The 21,839-nt window shown below is 35.4% G+C and overlaps 2 protein-coding genes across 6 annotated transcripts; one reads left to right on the top strand and one right to left on the bottom strand.

Moving 5' to 3' along the window:
• Nucleotides 1-6,601: 6,601 nt before the first annotated feature.
• Nucleotides 6,602-10,351, top strand: LOC110276805 (uncharacterized). The gene is made up of 5 exons (XM_021133928.2): nucleotides 6,602-6,777; nucleotides 7,690-7,744; nucleotides 7,872-9,639; nucleotides 9,729-10,100; nucleotides 10,197-10,351. The coding sequence occupies exons 1-5, from the start codon at nucleotides 6,602-6,604 to the stop codon at nucleotides 10,349-10,351; spliced, it is 2,526 nt and encodes an 841-aa protein (XP_020989587.2).
• Nucleotides 10,352-10,955: 604 nt separating this feature from the next.
• LOC107469570 (AP-3 complex subunit sigma) lies at nucleotides 10,956-19,935 on the bottom strand. Of its 5 annotated transcripts, XM_052255409.1 has the most exons (10): nucleotides 19,692-19,935; nucleotides 19,195-19,287; nucleotides 15,377-15,454; nucleotides 14,950-14,992; nucleotides 14,819-14,880; nucleotides 14,183-14,279; nucleotides 12,354-12,424; nucleotides 11,857-11,948; nucleotides 11,653-11,724; nucleotides 10,956-11,323 (listed from the first exon to the last, which is right to left on the bottom strand). In XM_052255409.1, the coding sequence occupies exons 1-9, from the start codon at nucleotides 19,731-19,733 to the stop codon at nucleotides 11,658-11,660; spliced, it is 645 nt and encodes a 214-aa protein (XP_052111369.1). In that variant the 5' UTR covers nucleotides 19,734-19,935; the 3' UTR covers nucleotides 10,956-11,323; nucleotides 11,653-11,657. The 5 variants fall into 5 exon arrangements, with proteins under 5 accessions (XP_052111369.1, XP_015944431.1, XP_015944429.1 ...); XM_016088945.3 differs by lacking the exon at nucleotides 10,956-11,323 and having other exon boundaries at nucleotides 11,436-11,724; nucleotides 19,195-19,421; nucleotides 19,692-19,933; XM_016088943.3 differs by lacking the exon at nucleotides 10,956-11,323 and having other exon boundaries at nucleotides 11,436-11,724; nucleotides 19,692-19,933.
• Between the last annotated feature and the right edge of the window lie 1,904 nt (nucleotides 19,936-21,839).

Raw genomic sequence — 21,839 nt, 5'->3', positions numbered from 1 at the left:
CGTCCACCCTCGAGGTGAGATCCAGCGGTGAGGACTGAACGAAGAGGAGCAGAAGCGGCGGCAGCGAGGAGCAGCGGCCGTAGCCCTTCTCCTTCCCTTCCCCATCTTCTTTCCTGAACTAAAACCCCACCCCCCTCCAGCTGATACCCTTCTCCCTTAACCCGTGTTTTTTTCTGTTTTTTTAGTTAAGGGTATTTCGAAATAAAAATTAAAAATTTGGTAAAAATAATGATTTTAAAACTAAGTTAAACCTTTGGGACCATTTTGTAGGCAAAAAAAGGCGGGTACGAAAAAAATTTTCAGCCAAAACTTTAGGGACCAAAATTGTACTTAACCCTATAAAATATATGTTGGAATACAAATACACATTGAAAATATATTAAATCACACATATATTTATACACAAATACATTGGTGGCTAGGGGTGACAAAATGGGTCGACCCACTAAACCCGCTAAAAAAGACGGGTCGGAGTAGGATTTAGAACTCGCCAAATTAAAGAAATCCACCAAACCCGCACTGCCAAATTTACGGGTTTTGGCCAGGCCCGCCCCACCAAAGATTTTTTTTAAATAAAAGAGTACGGTCCGCCGGGCCGAAGCTTTATATTTTTCTTTTTTTTATTAAATAAAATAGTGGTTACTATTATAAAATTAATAATTATAAAATTTTTAAACACTTTTTTTTCATTTTTTATTTTTATTCTTCTTTTAGTTATTAACTTTATTTATTTTATTTTACAATTTCGTATATATGCTCAAATTATGTGACTTATTTTTTAAAATAAAGATGATTCTATTGACAAATATTATTTTGAACAATTTTATTGAATTTAAAAATTAAAAAAAAATAGTAAAAGATTATATTATAATTTGACTATTTTTTATTTGTATTTGATTTTTTAATTATTATTTTTTGGTTAATTTTAATGAATTTTATTTTCCAAAAAAAATAAAAAAGAGTCAAGTGGACTAGCCCGTCAACCCGCCAATCCGCCATAAAGCGGAGCGAGCTAGCATTTTAAACCCATTTTAATTGGCGGAATGGGCCGGTCCACCCCGTTTATGGGGCGGGCCTTGGCGGGGTGGGACGGACCGGCCCGCTTTGCCACCCCTCGTGAGTTCCAATTAGTAGTATAGTTTTAGAATAGAAGAAATAATAAAATTGAATTGAATTAAAGAAAACAAACACAATAATACAAATTAAGATGAAAAAGAAATTAAAAACTCTTTTATTCATGCACCAGAGTCAAAACAAGACCGATTTAGATCAAAATCTTTTTTGTTCTTTTTTTGCATCATTAGTGATCGATTTGGATCTTTATGTTGAGGGATGGATTTTGATTTTTTGGATACTGTCCAGAATAGTTAAGATTTTAAGGTTGAAGATGACAGTCGTTAGGGTAATTTGAGAATTTAATGTAATTTTTAATTGAATCAATATAAATTTATTGATTGGATATTTTTATCTGATTTTTTGTATTTGTAATAGAAACTAAAATAAGCAGGAATACAACACCAAAAAATTATACAGCAGAATTTTTTACAAAATCTGTTTGAGATCATCACTTAGCTGAATCTACATCGATTGAAAATAAACACTTTTATTCCCTATCTTAGTTAGACAATCAGCAGCAATATTAACTTTTCTTCTAACTCAAGTGAATAACACCTAATTTTTACTTAACAACTCCATAATCTTCTCGATAATATTCATATTATCTTCTGCAACATAAGTGTTAAAACTGTTTAGCAAAAAATACATCTTTATAAAATCAATTTCACAAATAAGGAAATCACAATCAACTTCCTACACAATTATAAGACCATTCCAAATTGCCAATAGCTCATTCCTAAAAACTAAATCAAATGGCAGATATCTCGAACTACCTAGTACCTAGGTGCTATAATAATCACGGATAATGCATCCAAAGTCCGCAACAAGAGTCCGAAAGGACACTAGCATCACAGTTGACCTTAAGAACATTTTGGGAAGGTGGCTGATGATGAGGATTTTATAAAATCACAAGCTATCGACACGTGCATCGAATCATATCAAGTAATACTACGAGAGTAGGTTATCATTCCCACGAAGATTAACGGACAAAGCAACAGTAACCAATTGATTAATCTAGTAGACAATCAAAATTAAGGATTTTATAAATCTTTAACATAAAATAGTGAATTAAATACCATCAAGTAGTAATTGTTGAGAAAGTAATATGATCGAAAGAGTTAAAGTTTCAGAGATGTTGAACTTCCGGAATAATGCTTTTCACTCTCTACTTTAATCATGCAACATGTATCTATGGCAAATCATTAGTAATCAAATCTCAATCCCTTGATAATTCAATTTCTTTTAACTTAATAAGCCACCAATTCCTTGATTAATTGATTATGAAAAGAGGTGAAGTGCGTTCACTGATTTTAGAAGCCACACAATTCATAAGAATTTATCCTAGTTGATTAGATGTCACTTATCAAGTCTAGTTTCAAAACTTAAAGAATTGTGAGAAGGAGTTTTCAAGCTTAATTCTAAAAACCAAGTTTTTCAAGATGATATTTAGAATTCAGTTAAGATTAGAACTATTTCTCAATAGATTCAAACCCTTGTGATGAAGAATGAAAACTCTTTCTTGAGAAAACATAAATGCATTAATCAAAAGTAGAAAAGCTATAACATTAGTCCATTAGAATCAATAGAGCTCCTAACTTTAACCAAGGATGCTAAACTTCAAAATAAAAAACAAAGTATGAAAAACGGTCAGAAGATCCCAAGTTTTCTCTGTCCAAGTTTTCAAGAGCCTTTTATCCTCAACCTAAAACAAAACCTAAAATTCAAATTCAAATTAAAATCTAATGAAATCAAATCAAATCTTCCACAATTAATCTTCTATTCTCAATGTGATTCATGTCCAAAGCTTAATGATCCAATCCTTCAACAATTCAAATGTGGGCTTGAGTGATAACTTGAAGTTTGTGGTTCATGAGCCATGGGCGTGTGGCACGCCCACTTACTGGCGTGTGGCACGCCCACTTACTGGCGTGTTGCACGCCCAATCTTTTCAAATCCCTAGGAGTCTCCACTTTGGGCATGTGGCATGCCCACCTCTAGACGTGTTTCACACCAATCTTCCTTCATGTCTTAGGAATAATCATTTTGGGCGTGGGCACACGCCCAACCTTGGTGTGTTACACGCCAACTTTTAATAGTGGATGAGACTTCAAAGGCATGTAGAAATGACACGCCCTTGTTGTTTGGCATGTGGCACGCTATGAAATTGTGCAATCCTAGATGTCCACCCTGGGCGTGTGGCACGCCACCTTCTTGGCGTGTTGCACGCCAACTTTAAGCTTCATTTGGAGACATCTTTTGGGCGTGTGGTACGCTCTCTCCTTGGCGTGTTGCACGCCCACTTTGTGCCTTGAAATGTCTTGAATTTGATCCTCTAGAGAGTTGGTCCAGCGTGGCACGTCAGCTTTTCTTTTGGTCTTGGGGAGCTTGTTCCATGGGCGTATGGCATGCCCTCTTGCTTATGTGTTGCACGCCACCTTCATCATCAATTCTGGGAGTGCTTCCATGGGCGTGTGACACACCATCCTCTTGGCATGTTGCATGCCACTTCAGATGTGTGAAACGTCCAAAATTGATGGCCCATGGAGGTGCTTTGGAGTTGGCATTTGGAACGCCACTTATGCCGTGTAAAATGCTAAATTTTGTGCCTGGAAGTGGCGCTGGCGTGTGGCACGCCATGCTAGGCATATGGTATGCCAATGGTGCTTCGGATTGGAGCTTTGGCAAAGAAACAAGGTCGCAGGCGTATGGCACGCCAATGTTTAGACCTGTGGCACGCCAAGTTGTGTCTCTATTTTTATGCGTTGGAAGATGACGGTAGTTCGCAGTCTAAACTGAATGTCCACTATAGACTATTATATGTCATTGGAAAGATATGGATGTTAGCTTTCTAATGTTGCTAGAACCGCTTCATTTGGACTTTTATAATTCAAGTTATTCTTACTGGAGTATGAAGAGAATAGGGTTGCAAATTCTCATTGAACTTCCCTGGCTTGTTTCCAACTCTTGCTTTCCTGGGAGGTTACTTCCTCTTACTTGCCACCTTCCTTACTTCTCCCAAAAGCTTCTTTGATTGTCTATCTCCTCATTTGCTCTTACCTAAAATCTTTCAACAATTTTCTAAATATATCAAAGCACAAGGTAATTCCACAAAATATTGATTAAAGCACAAAAATCTCACTTAAAATAAGAAAATCACTAACTTTGTTTAAAGAAAGAAACTCTAAAAAATATTGATTAAAAACATGCAAATCTTAATAAAAATAAGAGAGCGCTAACTTTTTTCAAAGAAATAATAACTAAAAACAACTAAAGATGCTCATGTATCAACTATCACAAAAAATTTCTGGACTGCATCATCCCAAACATATTATACTTGAAAATCTTCCAAACAATTTTCAATATTTTCATTATCTTTTATTTGGAAAAGCTCATACTCATGAACAAGTCTATCAATCTTTGATTATTTGGCATGACCCTTCGAATGTTATATTAAACTTATTCCAAATTTTGTACACATGGATATCTTTATGTAGTCATTTTGTGTTATTTCATAATAAAGATAGTTTACAGCTTTGTGATTGAAATATACTTTCTTATAATCTTCTTCAGCCAATTTTTTTCTAGGCTTTGCTTCTTCAATGATCTTGTCGATTCTATCTACTTTTGTGGTAGTGATTTTTGTGGGTACATAGTTTCTACATTCAATCATATCCCATATTCTTAAGTCTTGAAACATGATGAATATCCTTTAAAATAGTCAAAGTTTGTGCTTGTCCCAACCATGATCTACACTCTCAAATGGGTTAAGCTATGATGCCACTTCTTATTCGATAAGTACAAGATAAATATACTCAAGAGGAAGAGTAAATTGAGTGCTAATGACAAATTAAAAATTTTGCAAAATATAGATAAAAACTTAAATTGCGAAAATATAAACTTGCGAACAAAGGCGACGTACTTATATTTTCTGTGGGTGTATAAGCGAACTTCAAGCATTTAAACCATGTACTTAATACTTTCCATACTGCTGGGATAAAATAAATGAAAGTTTAAATGCGAGTAATTTCGTACTAGAACTTTTCCAAGTATTTGAACAAGTTTCCAAGCAAGTATAAGGAGCCAACTTTCTACACCACTTTAGAAATGTAAATAGCAAGAAATATAAAGAGTTTAACAATTAGGAAGATGCACAAGCACAATATATTCTAGTTAGGTATAACCTCTTCACCTATGTCAGTCATCCCATCAAGATGTGGAGATTTTTATTATATTACCAAGCTTATAAGACGCTTGATAAACCGCTACAAGATAGAACACTTAATGAATACCTCACGATATATGATCACCACTTCGATTAAGCCACTCCACTTAGAGACCTTTCTCTAAGAATTTGAAGTAATACCAACTTCAAGTGTTTTTCTTTGAGTGTTTAATGATTTTAGGTATCATCACCGACTATAGTGTTTAGCAAGCCTCACTACTCAAAGAAAACAACCTCTAAGTCTCTCAACAATCAAAAAAAGCTACAAAACTCTTTTTTCACAATATGTGATAGTTAACTTCAGAAAGAATGAGCTTTCTCAAAAGAATATATAGTTACAAATGAAGCACTATGAGTAATCTCTAGCTATCTCTCAAATGTTTATGAAAAACACTTAGAAAACTTATGAAATTTAATCACAATGAATTTCAGCATAAGGATCGATCCTCTAGGCATATTTTCAACAAATATGAATTTTGAGTTATGGCACCTTTTGTATTATTTGATTGGGTCCTACTCATAATCCATTATAAACATATTAGAATCAGCATAGCACGACCCATATTCATCTTCAACCATTAAATTTTCGAAATCAATGGTTAAAAATCATTTTACTTTGATTTAAACATGATTTTAACTTGAGAGTTAAACTTGATTTATCCTTGACAAGTAAAAACTAAAGTCCTTCAACTAAACCTTACTTGTTGGACTGCTCCTTGTCATATGATCCTAGTTGCATGCATGATTGATTCTTTGATGAGTTTGATTTGAGTCTGGTGCAAAAATTCCCTTGTAAAATTTTGTTTTTATCCGTCGTAAAATAATAGAAACTTTTTACATAAAATATTCATCAAAATTTCTTTTCCTTCAAAATTACACATCAAACTTGATGTTATATCATATTTGTCATGCAATGATAATTCCATTCACCATACAGTTAATCAAAGGGATTATGTTAAAGTCGAGTAAAAGATTAAATTTGTTACTTCTCAAAACACTAGTTATCTTACTAGCAGAAATCACTTGTTCAACACATAAGCATACATATAATATAAGGTTAAGAATGCTGATTCAATTAAAATAACATTTTAACACTTCTTTCACTTTATTAACAAGAACCTTTATTACTGTTAAAATATTCTTCTGTCAAAATTCAAAAAGTTTATGTTATGATTTCTTCTTGTTGTTTTACATTTTCACATTTTCATTATTCTTTTTGTTTCACCCTTTTACCAAGAATAAAAAGTAACATTTAGAAAGAGCATGGTTCTGAAAACCGGACCGGACCGGCTGGTTCAACCGGAAAAACCGGGAACCGGTCACCTAACCGGTCCGGGTAACGCTAATAACCGCTTGGCAAAAAACCGGCCAAAAACCCGGTCGAACCGGCGGTTAACCGGCGAACCGGAAGAACCGTCCGATTTTTTTGCGGTTCAATGGTTTGCAAATTCATATGCCAAACGACGTCGTTTTGGCAATTTTTTTTTAAAAAAAAAAGAATAACGTTCGCGAAATGTATCCCTATTCCCTAACCCTAATCTGATACTCCCCCCTTTCTTCCATCTTCCCCTTTCTTCCCCAGTTCCCTTTCGGAAAGGGCCTTTCCCCACAGCGTCCATAGCCACCCACAGCGCGCCAGCGTCCATAGCCACCCAAGCCACCCACAGAGCGCCAGCGTCCATCAAGGCCACCAAGGCCAACATAGCCGAGTCCGCGACTACCACTGGCTGAGCCCGCGAGTACCACTGGCCGAGCCCGCGACTACCACCGGCCGAGCTCACCTCCTCGTCGCCACCCACAACCATCGAGAGCAACAGCGACCACCACCGTCTGAGCCCGCCTCCTCGTCGCCACCCACAACCATCGACAGCAACAGCGACCACCCACAACCATCGACAGCAGCCGACGACCACCGGCCAAGCCCGCCTCCTTCTGAATTTGGTAAGACTTTGTTCTTTCACCTATGCTTCTTGATTTTGTGTTTCTGAGGTTCTGATCTTGTTCTGTGCTCGCCTGTTCTATGCTTGATTTTGGATTTTGATTTTCTGAGCCCCCTTGATTTTCATGATTGGTGTTTTTTATTTTGAATATGTTTTGCATTGCTGCTTCTGTTAGCTCGCTGCTTCATGAATCATGAGGAATATTTTTTGTATTGCTGCTTCTGTTAGCTCACTGCTTCATGAATCATGAGGAATATTTTTTGCTGCTTCTGGTAGCTGCTTCTATTTTGCATTGCTGCTTCTGTTATGTGCTTCTATTTTGCATTGCTGTTTCTGTTACCTGTTTCTGTTTTGCATTGTTGCTTGTGTTACCTGCTTCTGTTTGCTGTTTTATTATTTTCATCATTGCAGTTATTGTCCTGGAATATGTTTTGCTGCTTCTGTTTTGCTTGTGTTACCTACTTCTGTTTTGCTGCTTCTGTTTATTTATTTTCATCATTGCTGTTATTGACTTTGTTGCTTCATGATGAATATTTTGATTATTTTCATGGTTGTCTGAAGTTTTCTGGTCTTTGGTTTTCTGATTGTTATAGATGGAACAATCACAAAGTAACCCACAGCCACAAGATTCTCAAACTGGTTCATCCAAAGGTAAATCCGATCCAGCTTGGCAGTATTTTACAGTGACGTATGACAAAAATAACAAGGCGCAATATACATGTATTTTCTGCTTGAATACTTACAATGGAGGGGGGATATATAGAATGAAATATCATCTTGCAAAGATCCCTGGACAAATTAAAGTTTGTAACAAAGTAACTGAAGATGTTGAGCTTCAATTCAAAAGGCTTTTGGAGGAAAACAAAAAAAATAAGGCAGAAAAAAGAAAATATACAGCTGATTGTTATGATGTGGAAAGTGAAACACAAGCGGAAGAAGAGGGTGAAGCGCCTAATCCTGTACAACCTCCGGCTCCTACAACAATGGGAGACAAAGGAAAGAGAAGAGCGATTGCTGCTACTCCAATTGGAAGTTATTTTAAGGAAAGGACTACGCCAGGCTCTCAACCAGCTTTGAAAAGTGTCTTGGCCAGTAAAGAAGTTAAGCACAAGGTTAAGTTGGGGCTTGCAAGATGGATCATTGATGCACGGATTCCATTCAATGCAATTCAATCGCCTTACTTTCAACCTGCCTTGGACGGCGTTGCTGCAATTGGACCTGGTTTCAAGGGACCGTCGTATAATGAAATGAGAGTTCATTTGCTGGCCGATCTTAAGAAGGAGTGTCAGTTGCTTGTTGAAGGTTATAGAAGCTTGTGGAAAAGGACTGGTTGTACACTGATGGCAGATGGCTGGACTGATCAAAGGCAGCGTACGTTAATTAATTTTCTAATTTATTGTCCTGCTGGTATGTCATTTGTTAAGTCTGTTGATGCTTCTAATATGATAAAAACTACCGATACCTTGTTTAAATTGTTTGCTGAGGTTATTGAGTGGGTTGGGTCTAGTAACATTGTGCATGTGGTTACTGATAATGCTGCGAATTATGTATCTGCTGGAAAACTCATTCATGAAAAGTATTCAAATATTTTTTGGTCTCCTTGTGCTGCTCATTGCATCAATCTTATCTTGAAAGACATAGCAAGTCTTCCTCACATAGCTGACCTTGCCTCTCGTGCTTCAAAAGTGACTGTCTTTGTTTACAATCATATGATTTTCTTGTCATGGCTTAGAAAAAGAAAAGATTGGAAAGAAATTGTTCGACCAGGAGTAACACATTTTGCTACTGTTTTCATTACTTTGAAAAGTATATATGATCATAAACAAGACTTGCAAGCATTGGTGATTGACAAATATTTCACTTCTCATAAATTATCCAAGAGTGTCAATAGGAAGATGGTTAGTTCAATTATCTTGGATAGTAAGTTTTGGAAGGATTGTTTTACTACTGTTATGCTTGTTGGTCCTCTAATTAAGTTATTGAGACTTGTTGATGCTGATGAGAAACCTTCTCTGGGTATTGTGTATGCGGGCATGCAAAGAGCCAAAATTAATATCAAGACAATGTTTAGAAATAGGAAATCTGCATACACACCTTATACAAGTATCTTGAAAATGCGGTGGGATAAGCATTTGAAGCGTGACCTCCATGCAGCAGCATACTTTTTGAATCCAGATTACTTCTATAATGAGGGGTTTGTTGAGAAGGCAAATATCTTGAGGTCTTTGCTTGATTTATTTGATATTGAAACTCTTTGCGATGACTCGGTTGCCGCAATGCAAGAGATACAGTTGTATCGAGATCGAAAAGGAAGTTTTGGAAGAGAAAGTGTATTGAAAGCAATTAAGAGACTTGAACCTGGTAAGTATTTATATTTCTATGTTTAATTTACTTTGAATGTTTTTTAAATATTGAATGAGAATTGATGGTTGAATTACATATTCTGGTAGGTGAATGGTGGAGGCTACATGGTGGGAGTGCTCCTAACTTGCAAAAAATGGCAATTCGTCTTCTTCATCAAACATCTTCATCATCCGGCTACGAGAGGAACTGGAGCCTCTTTGAACAAATCCATTCAAAGAGGAGGAACCGATTAGAGCATCAAAGGCTAAGTGACATTGTTTATGTCACTTATAATCTACGTCTTCAATCTAGAATGCATCGCAAGAAGAAGAATTATGATCCAATTGACATTCAAAGCATTGACACAGTAGATTTTTGGGTAATGCCGGATGAAGGTGATCCCGAATTTACTAATGGAGACATCGAAGGCGTTGAAAATTTAATTTATACGGATAATGCTATGCCTTCATATCCTACAGGTGATTGAAATAGCAAAACTTGTTTCATTTTCTCTCAATATCTGATGTAAAGTTGCAACTTTAATTTTTTCTTGGTTTTCTATTTTATTTTATTAGATGGAGGAGATGTGGAACTTGATGTGAATTTCCCTAATGTTGCTGATTCTTCAAATACAGCTTCTTTTGGTGGTACTTCTGATGATGGTGGCTTTGGATTACCTGTTTATGATGGAGATGTTGGAACACTTAATGATAATTATAATTTTTTATGAGTTGCACCTTTGATTAGTTGAAAACTTACTAGTAATTGTATCTTTTGAATGTAGAACATTATGGGTTTGTCATTATGTACTTTTATTTTTTGTTTACTTATAAACTTTGATGTTTGAAGTTGTTTGTGAACCTCTAATATTAAGTAATGGATAATTTATTATGTGAAATATTAAATTTTATTAAGTTAGAGATCATTGAATTTATGTACTTAAGATTATTTTAAGTTTTTTAATAATTTTATTTAATATTTAATTAAACCGGTTAAACTCCGATCGAACCAGTGAACCATTGAACCAGTGACTTCACCGGTTTATTAACCGGTCCGGTTCTCGCAACCTTGAGAAAGAGGGAAAGAAACAAAAAAAATACAACACTAACAACAAAAGAATGGAAATAAGGAACAAATATGAAAAAAATAGAAAGAACATGAAGACAAAGAAGTGTGTGATTCATACACATAATGTTTGAGTGATTTTAGTTAAATTTTGATCAATTTAGTTAGATTTGATTCACAAAAACACTTGAATAAAAACACTTGAATATGTAACAAAACTGTAATAATAATATACAACTTGTTACACTATCAATGTGGATTACAATCTCTAAACCCTATTATTACCTTGTCTTACACATGCAGTAACAGTAAGTTTGACCGCTTAAGTTAAGATTATGGCACGCTACAGAAGGAAAGGTATATTAACCGATTAATTGCATTTACACTCTTGTATGTCATCCGCATTCTCACACCTTAAATGTTTAAAAGGTCAATTTGGCTCTCTTAACTTTCTTAAATGCCTCAATGAATCCCCTAAACATTTTTACATGTTCATTTTATCCAGAATAAGTCCAATCTTCAATTGAACTTTGGCTTCATGTACAGCTTCCCCCTTCACACGTTTTTGAAATATGCAACTTTGATAAATGTGTTACTTTTGTTAATAATTGATGGAAAAATTACCAAGGTAATCAATCTGGACATTTGGAAAAGTTCAACATTCTCAACTTGCACATTTTTAAAGTTCAAATACCAAAAACAGAAAATACAGGAGAGAAAAGGATACAGAGGAAAGCAAGACAATCATATTAAGTAACATTTTAACATTAGACATCAAATAACAAATAATCTCTCGGACAAAACAAATGTAGGGCACTGCAAAACATGTGCCGGATCTTCCCATCACTCAATCAAATTTGAGGGGAGAAAAAGACCACGTCCTACTGACTTGTCTGATCAAACATATTTCACTTTACAAATCCCTTGTATTTGTTAAAGCATGTAATTCAAGAAGCTTAACCTTACCAAAGCTACCGCGACCTCCAATTAGAAACAGACTTTGAAACAAGATTGATTGCATTGGATGCTGCTTCTAGCCTGCATTATGCAAAAGTCGCACCCAGACAAATTAGTGCACAAACAGAACGATGTAGCATGCCCTAATTTAATTACAATGCGAAAATATAAACATTAAAAAGAATTGTTAAAAGCTGTGGAAAGAGATCGCACTTTGTTATTTCCTCGACAGCCTTCATAACCTCTGTTGAACTTGTCTCCAATACCTGACCTCCAAAAATAATCTCGTCTAGTATGGCATGTATCTGAAGAATTCATTTCCAAATGTAAATATGTGGAAACTTAAGATGCAAAGGCTTGTTAGCTAAGGAAAAAAATAAATTCATTTTTGGAACTTTTTTTTGTTTTTTAAATAGAATTTCCCGAAACTAAATGTGGAACGGCATACAAAAAAGTAACTCAAGATTAGTGAACACATAAACTAAAGGAGTTGCCAAATTTTTAGAATTGGACAGCTTTAATCAAATTTGTGCGTATTGATCTGCATTTGAGAATAGCGATAAAGCTCAGCTATGGCAAACTCCAAAATTATCCATTGAATATCACAGTTTGTAATTCATTTCTCTCTGATAGTAAAACAAAATTGTTGCTATGTGTGTGTTTGTGGTAAAGAATATATGGTTCATGATGGAGGGCACAAAGCATACAACCTTACTATAGTTGAACACAATGTCAAGCTCGCATACATTTCTGAAGCATTTGTCCAATGTTTCAACAAAGACTGGAAGCAGAAAGGACTCATGTAAGCAAATCGCCACATCAGGTTAGCAATCAAGTAATCGACAGTGTTGACCACCAGTCAGCACTCAGCAGGAGCAGAGTTATATCATAGTCGTGCAACATAATAGATAAACATAGTTCAAAAATAAATAGAAAAGAGAACGGAATCCTTTAAAACCTATCCACAAACTTCAACTAACATCTATATACCTTCCCTTTTTAAATTGACAATATATTTGAGCTATTGATTGATTTGTTTGTTGAATGCAAATTTTAAGCATTTCTAAATAATCAAAATAATAGACACTAACTATAAAAACCCGAACAAACAAAGGGCACCATTATAATAAAAAAGCAAGGATAAACAATTTGATGAACAAATTAAACAATAATCTGAATACATGGCACAAAAATAAGATATTGCACAAGTTAGGTCGACTAAATGGGTCAAGGCCCTTACTAGATATCAGAATGCCAAATAATGTTAACAGGAATCAAATTTATGAGATTCTATATCACATAAATGAGGATTCCCAATCACCCTGTTTAGTCGGCTTTGATCATTAATAAACTGTCAGCTAATATTCACCAATTGTTAAGCAGAACACTACAGACATCTCTCAAAAGGCAGAATGTATATTGCTCAGCAATACTAATAGACAATTGGTACCGTGAATCAAAGGAAACATAAAGAGGGGATTTAGAAATTGGGCAGAAACCGTTGAGAGACAGAGGTCTCTGTAACACCTTTCACCGCTATAATGTTTTGAGAGGGAATACACATTCTTTCCATTATTTCTAATATTCCTTTACTTTTCTGAACTAGTTTCACCATAATATCAGTTTGTATATATTTATGTAATTTAACAATACTAGTAATTTTTATTGATTGTTTTAGTTATCTTTTATATAACTGTGTAGGTTTATAGCCCTTGAAGGACATGGACTAGTTAGGAACAGAAAATTTCTTTGTAGGCATCCAACTCTTGTTATTTCAGCTTCTTTTATACTGAGTTACAAATGATTAAATAGACTAGTTCTATCATTAAATCAATTCTTGACCTTAACCTATTACGGATGTAAAGCAGCTTCTAGTTTCTTTATTCATGTGTGTTAATAACATGAATGACAACAATCAAGAACAACCTAAGCAATTTGCAATTATATTTAGAGCATGTATGATATATTTCCTCCAGTTATTTAGATTAGCAGGAGGCCCTAGTTGCCTTAAGGATGGTAAAAATTACAACACATACCTTATGTTTCAAATTTAAGTGGCACTTGCTAACCTGTATGACAAATACTTGGCTATATATATTATGTGATGACTTAATCTGTAAGTACTAAGTAGTGGTAAAATCAGTATTGGAAGCATTGAGAAATATCATACATAACTTCCTAAATTTCATAGATATTGGGCAGGACCTGATATTTCTTCTATACATTCAACTAGAGAGCCTCTCATTTCATGTTCAAATTTACCCATTCAATAACAATATGAAAAATCACATCATGTTTACATTCAGTTTTCAACAAAATATTTATAGTTTCTCTGACACATTCCTTCAGATATTAACCAATAGACATCAAATCAAATCAAACCAACAAGTGGCAATTACAATGTAAAGTTTTCGGAACAACCTGTGGAAGAACTCATCTCTGAAAATATTATTATTCTCTTGGATTTTAACATTTAATGCAATGGGAGCTAGGTAACACGGACAATATTTAATCAATAGGCAGTGATTCAGAAATCTACCTTGTATCAAGTCGAGCATTGCAAGCTCATTTTCAGAGCTATCAAATATCAACACAAAGTACAAAGTTGCAAAATGCTTGTAGACAAGGCGAGAATCCTGAAGCATAAGACAAGTTAGGAATTATTTGCCTTGGCTAAAACATATAAATTACTAGTAATACTAAAGATCCTAAGATTGCCTATTAGGGTATATGCATTCAATAATTTGAGTACAACAAAGTTTGCTGTTAAGTATCAGCTTAATAATCCTCATCCCGAAAGTAAGGGCATCCCCTTAAGAAACTAGTATATCATAATGATAAATATGAAATCTAGAAAACTATTCTTTTGCTCAGATAGATGGAAGAGTGGTCTTAACGTCTCAAAAAGCACACATTCACTGTTATGATTACAGCAGTCCTTCTAACTTTAGGTTGAAATCAAGTTCAAGAAAACTCAGAAGCTTTGCCTGTTTATACAAGATGCTACAATATCAATACCACAAAATCCCGTTTACATAAACCATTGTCTATCATACCAAAAAAGTGTCAAAACACCTCCATAATCATAAAATTTTAGTTCTGAATTAAATTACAATTATAATGAATTTTAAAACAGAAAAATTATATAAAATTATAAGATTGAGAGAGAAAATACCGGGCCAAAAATGGATTCAGCATCCACGAAATTGCTTACATGTTCTGCTCTACTGCACAAGACTGCAAAAAGAAAGTTACAAAAGGAAGCAACTTAGACTAAGTAATCAAGGGATCATCAAAGAAAGAAACCTGAAAAGACATTGCGAATTGCTTCATGCTGTTTCTCCACAGGCTGATCTACCACAACAAAAGAAAACATAGTTTGATCATTGGCATGGAAATTTCATCATGAAAAACACATGGTAACTGAAAAAACAAGGAGGAAGAAAAAGAAATTGCAATTTATCGCTTTAAGTTTGGTTCATGTGCAATTTGACTCATTGAAGATATCAACTGGTCATCTGCTAAATTTTTGTGAAAGAAAAATCAGCAGAAGCAGCTTTCTGCACCATAATTTCATGATGCCGAATTGTGCATTTTGAAACTTTGAAAGTTTATAAGCTAAACTGCATAAAGTCAAAGTTTGGGGTAAATTGTATTATTACTATTATTATTATTATTTTCCCAAAAGAGAATAACTGGATTAGAAATGTGCATGGCATTTGAAAACACGGACCCAAAATTCATAGAATTTGGTGATACGAGGTCTCCCCTGCGTGTTCATCACGAGCACCGCTCTTATCATCTTTTGCTTCTGCGAACAAATATTCCAAAATTAACCCCCAAAAAAAGAGAGAAAGAAAGAAGAAAACAAACAAGATTTTCTAAAGAATAAAGAAGAAAAAAGAACAAATCGCAAATCAAATTAGAGAAGGGTGATAGAAGGAGAGAAGGTATGGTTGGTTTGATTGTTTTGCGAACCAGAAAATATGTAGCAGACTGAGAGAGGTAAACACAATTTGAAAGCTATAAAATAAAAAATATGTAGCAGACTGAGAGAGGTTGCGAGAACCGAACCGGTGGAGTGACTGGTTCAACAGTTCAGAGATTCAACCGAAATTCAACCAGGATTCAATCGGTTTAACTAAATATAAAATAAAATTATTAAAAATTAATATACAAATTTCGAATATTCAAATTCAATGACTTCTAAACTAATAAAATTCAAAATTTTGTAATTTTTCATAATAACTTGTTCATATTTTATCATTAAGAAATCACAAAATAAAAAATTTCTAAAGAACTTTAAGTTCTAATAAAGTAATCACTAATCAAGTAACCAACAATACTCATCACGTCAACAACAAAAGTTCAGAATAAAAAAAATTTCAACAATAAACGGTTCCGCTAGGGAACCAATTAGGGGTATAGCCAACTAGAGCCAACTAGTTTTAAAATAGGAGGTTGTTATAAAAAAGAAAAAGTAATTCCCCACTATTCCTAATTTTTCAAATTTTAAAACTAAAAATACAAGAGATTGACTTGAGTTGGCTCATGATATAGTTGGTTGATTGGTTCCCTAAACTTTTTTTCTTTCTAATAATCAAATAATCAGAAATAATGAAAAATACAAACTTATATAGTAACTCAAACCATCAACAGCAGAATTCAGAATCACAACAAATTTTAACAACAACTTTTAATTAAGTATTCAACAGCAAAAACTCAGAATCCAAAAACAGAAAACTTAGGGTGCGTTTGGTTTGCGTTTTCATTTTCTGTTTTTATTTTCGGTGTTTTCAAAATTTTGTGAAGGAAAAAAGTGAAAACACAGGATTTTACTGTTTTTACTGTTTTCACTCTCATATTCAGAAAATCCAAAGAACAGAAACCACTAAGAATAAAAACAGAAAATGAAAACACAAACCAAACGCAACCTTAGCATCCAAAGCCAAGAAAATCCAAAAACAAAAATTAAACAAAAAAATCCAAACTCAACATTCAAACTAAATTAAAAATCACCTCAGCAACAAACCCTATCTCAGAATACAAAATTTAGTTAACAAAATTACAACAACATTCAAATAAACCATAAACCCAACACAGAACTCGATCGACAAAATTAACTCAGCAAAAAAATTCAATAGAATATTCAAATCAACTATCAACCATTATTTCAGAAAAACCACTTGTAAACTATAGTGTGTTTCTAGGTATGGAACCTTTGAAGCTTCTTCCTCAGTTTCACAGATTCAATTTTCTATCTTCCTAAAATAATGGCTACACTTTCTCTCAGAAAATCAGCAACAACACAAATTGAAACAGCAGTGCTTACCGGCAGCGAGGGAGGAAGGGAAGTGACCGCGAGGGAGGAAGAATGTGACCTCAAACAGAGAGAGAAGGGACTCGAAGATACAGGCTTGACACGAGGACAGAGACGACGATTTCAGGGCCGACGACGACAACGGAGACTGGCTTAACGAGGACGACGGAGATTGCGACGCCAACACCTCCGAGCACGACTTCTAGCGACGTCGAAGAGAAGACAAGGGCCGCCACAGAGGAACGAGACAGAGGAGACGAGCGGCGACGCGAGACGCGTTGCGACGGAAGAGACGAGCGGCGAGCAGTGGGAATGGCGACTGGAGCAGATGCGATGGCGGGGTTGAGACAGCGGTGGACATGAGTTTGGCGATGGAGAAGGCAGCGGGGGAGAAAGGGGGTTATGGTTGGGTCCTCGGAGAGTCAGAGAGAGAAACGGATGGGGGTGGGTTCTGTGGGGTTTTTTATATATATAAATCCGAACGGTAACCCAAAAAACCGGTCCGGTTCCGTCTGTTTACTGGTTAACCGCCGATTCATCTGATTTTTTGCAGGACAATTTTAAATATCAACCGGACCGATCAGAAGATCGGTTCCCGGTTAATTCGATCAAACCGGACGGTCCAATCCAATTTTCAGAACATGAAGCAATATCAACAAGCGAAAATGTAAACCATTTGAATCTTCATAGATAACCATAACGAACACAAATTTAAAAGTAATACAATAAGTTTCTTCACCCTGGCTGTTATCGATAGCATTAGATTTATGTAAGATTTCAAGACGTAGGCCCCAAAGAAGCTAGGTGGGTTGGGAGTTGGGGACGCTATGGTTCGGAACACCGCCCTCTTGTTTAAATGGTGGTGGCGCTTCGCGAAGGAAGAGTGTCCACTGTGGAAGAAGGTGGTCGTTCTTGTAATAATCTAAAGCTGAATGAATTACTGTCCACTCAAGTGGTACCTACTAAAGGAGGACCTTGGAAGGATATATGCCAGCTACAGATAAAGGAGCAAAATATAAGAGATAAGGTGATTACAGGTCTGTCCATGGAGGTTGGTGACAGTCGTCGGACTAGGTTTTGGGAAGATGTCTGGCTACAGTGTGGTTCTCTGAAAGATCGGTTCCCTAGGCTCTTCTCTGTTTCAAGCCAGTGTGGTTCGGTTATTGGGGATTGTGGGTTTTGGGATGAGATAGAGGGGGTTTGGAACTTTCTATGGAGGCGAGAGTTGTTTCGGTGGGAGTTGGATCTGTTGAGTCAGTTACATGAGGCTTTGAGACCAGTGAGGCTAGCATCTAATAGGGAGGACAGAGTGGTGTGGAAATATGATAGACTTGGTATTTTTTCGACTAACTCATTTGTACAGGTGTTCCAAGAAGGAGTCCTATCAGAGGATATAACCAGTTACAGCTTCACGAGGACCATTTGAAAAGGTGTTGTTCCGCCAAGGGTGGAGCTATTCGCTTGGGTTGTCTTGACAGGCAGGGTAAATACTAAGGAGAGGCTAAGTCGGGTTGGGATACTCAATTAGGATGATACGAACTGTGTTCTATGTAACAAGGATGTTGAGCAGGTCCACCACTTGTTTCTTAGCTGTGATTTTGCTTGGACTGTGTGGAGTGCTTGGATATCTGTGTTTGGCCGTCTAGGGTCTCTTCCGGGACTTATGAAGGACCATTTTCTAAGTTGGACGGAGGAGCCGCGTAGGCAGGAGGACCGGAAGCAGCGGTTAAGAAGTTTTTGTGCAATCATTTGGAACATTTGACTAGAAAGGAACAGGAGAATTTTTCAAAATAAGAGCAGAGATGTTGAGGACATCACCAACATGTCCATGATTAACTGTGACGAGTGGAGGAGTGAACTCTCTTCCTATTGTTGATGGCTATGCGTGAGAGGGCAGGAGGAGTTCTTTTTTATATTACTTGCTGGGTGTTGATTGTTTGTTTTGGTTATCTTTTCCTTTTTGCTCCACTCTATTGTGTTGAGCTTCTTTGATTCACAAAAAAAAAAGTCTCCATATGGCTGTTAGTTAGAGCTTAGACATCAAAAGATATAATACTCAGAATTTGTTATACTGATTGCCTTGTACCAAACTCACTCTTTATACACTGGCAACACTGCGAGAGTAACCAACTTATCTCTGATTTCTGTCATGTAATTAACTACTCATAAATTACTATATTGCAGCAAGAAATGAAATTAAAACAACAGAAATTACAACCATAATACATTACCTTCAAATTGATCTCCGATATTGTTTGGCAACTAGCTTCTTCTGAGATACAAGCCTTGAAGTCCTCAAACACTGATGCGGATACTGCAGTGGTCTACTCCATCAACACATGAAAAGGATAATCAGATTGTTCAGCAAACATAAACCATCTTTTTTATCTCCTTAAAATCCAGACATGAAGCAACACGTGTCACTATATCCTTTTTCTTGATGCTTTTGTTTGCTTTCCTGTAGCAATAAGAATTGGCTCATTCTTTCATAAAGTAGCAAGGCCTAATCATACACTTTAATCAAGCTTAATCACACACACTATTTTCACCTCATAAAAGAGACAAAACCAGAACTAATCTAATAAAATAAAATAAAAATTAAAAATTGAAGTAATCCATATTCTTAACAAATCAAGTCATCAATATTCAATAGCCAATTAATTAGAAATCAAGATATTGAGAGAGGAAGAGAAAACTAGAAGACAGGGGATCGGTGAAGAGATCTGACCCGCGGCGAGAGAGATCGGCTGCAGCCTCGCTGGAGAGACATTACAAAGCTACAGCGATGGGGGAGAGAGAAAACATCGCAGCAGCGATGGGAGTGATGCTGGACAAAGAAGTAGGCCGCCGTTCCGATGTCTGACAGAGCAAGAGACTGGGGACCGTGGGAGAAGATTGGGGATTTGGAGGAGAGAGGGTATTGGCAGGCAAGGAAATAGAGAATGGGGTCGTATACTCGTATCGTATGGGTATTTACGAGGGGTTTTATCACTAATTTACCAATTTGGGATGTTTAATATTTTTTGAAAATATTCTAAACTGCCGTAACAATTATATTAAAAGACAACTCTCTTTATTTTCAGTTCTTGATTTATATTTTTGTGAGATCAAATAACTCTTTTTTTTAATATTTTTTTCTGTATTAATAGAATTAATCTACATGATTTATTAAATTATTGATTTTTCCGTTAAGAATTAATTAAGATTTAACAATTTTTATGTTGTAAAAAATCTTATTATCTTTTAAAAGTAATTATTAAGATTTTTTAATTCTTTTTTATTTTTTGTTTAACTTTTTAAATACATTAGTTAAATTTATTGTGTAAAGCTAAGAAATATAGTAATTTTTAATTTATTTTTACTTATAAAAATTAATAGAAAACATATTAGTGATTAACGTATCATATAAGCATGTTCTAGAGAGAGATTATTGGTAGAGAGACTAATAAATCTCACGAAATTAAATATCAAAGGCCGAAATAGATATTTTTTATTGAGAGCCTCGTAGTCTTTTAAAAAATTATCAAGGCCGGAATGAGTATTTACTCTAATATTTTTGTTAATAGTTTAGTGACATTTATATCTAAAGGTAAAATTGAAATCATAATCAAAGATCAAAGATAAAATATTGAGGTAAATATCAAATCGATACTTAAAAGTTTTTTACGCTCACAAAATGATATCCAATAAATGTTATTGACAAAATAATCTCAGAAAGAAATTAAAAATTTGACAAGCATGTCATTGAGTTCGCTGGAGCACATCTCTTATCATAAAGATGCTGAAGTGGCTACTGTATTTTGATGATATGACAACCTTATTAATGTATACTTAGGTGGTATTTTTAATCAGGTAAAGTATTTTTTTGTCTCTAATATTTTTAAATTTTTTTAGAAATATCCGTAACATTTAATTTGATTTAATTTTATCCCTAACGTTTTCGATAAGTTTTAATTTTTTTCCTTATCGTTAAATTTTTTAAATTAACAGTCAAATAAATTTTTTTTTCTAATTCAACCCCCTAATTCTCATCATCATTATCTTCGCTTTTCTCTTTTTATCGTTACCATCTCCATCACCCCCAACTATCACCCACTACTGTTGCTACCCATTCACCATTATCCATTATCGTTGTTGCCTATCATCCTCATCATCCTTTACACTTCACAGTCCCCCACCCACTATCAGCACTCTTCACAACTCCAACCCTAGCTAAACCCTTATCCCTACTGTTACTACCATCACAAAGCCATCCTCTTCTCACACTCATCGTAATACTCTAAACCTCTCACTCCAACCAACCATACCTATCACTTCCACCACCACACATTTGCCATCACTCCTCCAAACACTCACCCTACACTTGTTATTCACCACCATCACCAACAATTATACTCATAATAACAGTCACTCATAAACATATTTCAATATCAAATTTTAAAATGAGAGAGAATGAAAGAAAAAAAGAGAAGAGAGATTAGAAAATGGTGGTTTGATCAATGGTGGTTTGGAAAAGGAACAGTTTTGGCAAACTTTTTATTTAACATTGAGCTTAGGCAACAACAGTGACAATGGCAATGACACTCCTCACCGACGTCGCGTCCTTCCTTCCCCCCTCCCCTTCTCTTATTTCCGGCAACAGCAAGGCAATGGTCTTCATCGTCGCTCTCACCCTCTTCTTCTCTTCGATTTGCCTTTGTTCTTGTTCTCTTTATCTTTTTCATTATTCCCTTCCTCTTCTTGTCTTCTAGCGTTGGCAGCGATAGCAACATCAACTCTTTGTTCCGCGGGCGCTGCTATTTTCATCTCATTCTCCCCCTTTCTTCTTATTCTCTCTGCCGCTCAGTCTCCATTTCTGGTCTTCTGTTCTTTCTTT

This window comes from Arachis duranensis, chromosome 10 (genome assembly GCF_000817695.3).
Source record: "Arachis duranensis cultivar V14167 chromosome 10, aradu.V14167.gnm2.J7QH, whole genome shotgun sequence".
Classification (NCBI taxonomy): Eukaryota; Viridiplantae; Streptophyta; class Magnoliopsida; order Fabales; family Fabaceae; genus Arachis; species Arachis duranensis.
The sequence above is the reverse complement of the archived record's forward strand: the minus strand, read 5'-3'. Positions and strand labels throughout refer to the sequence as shown.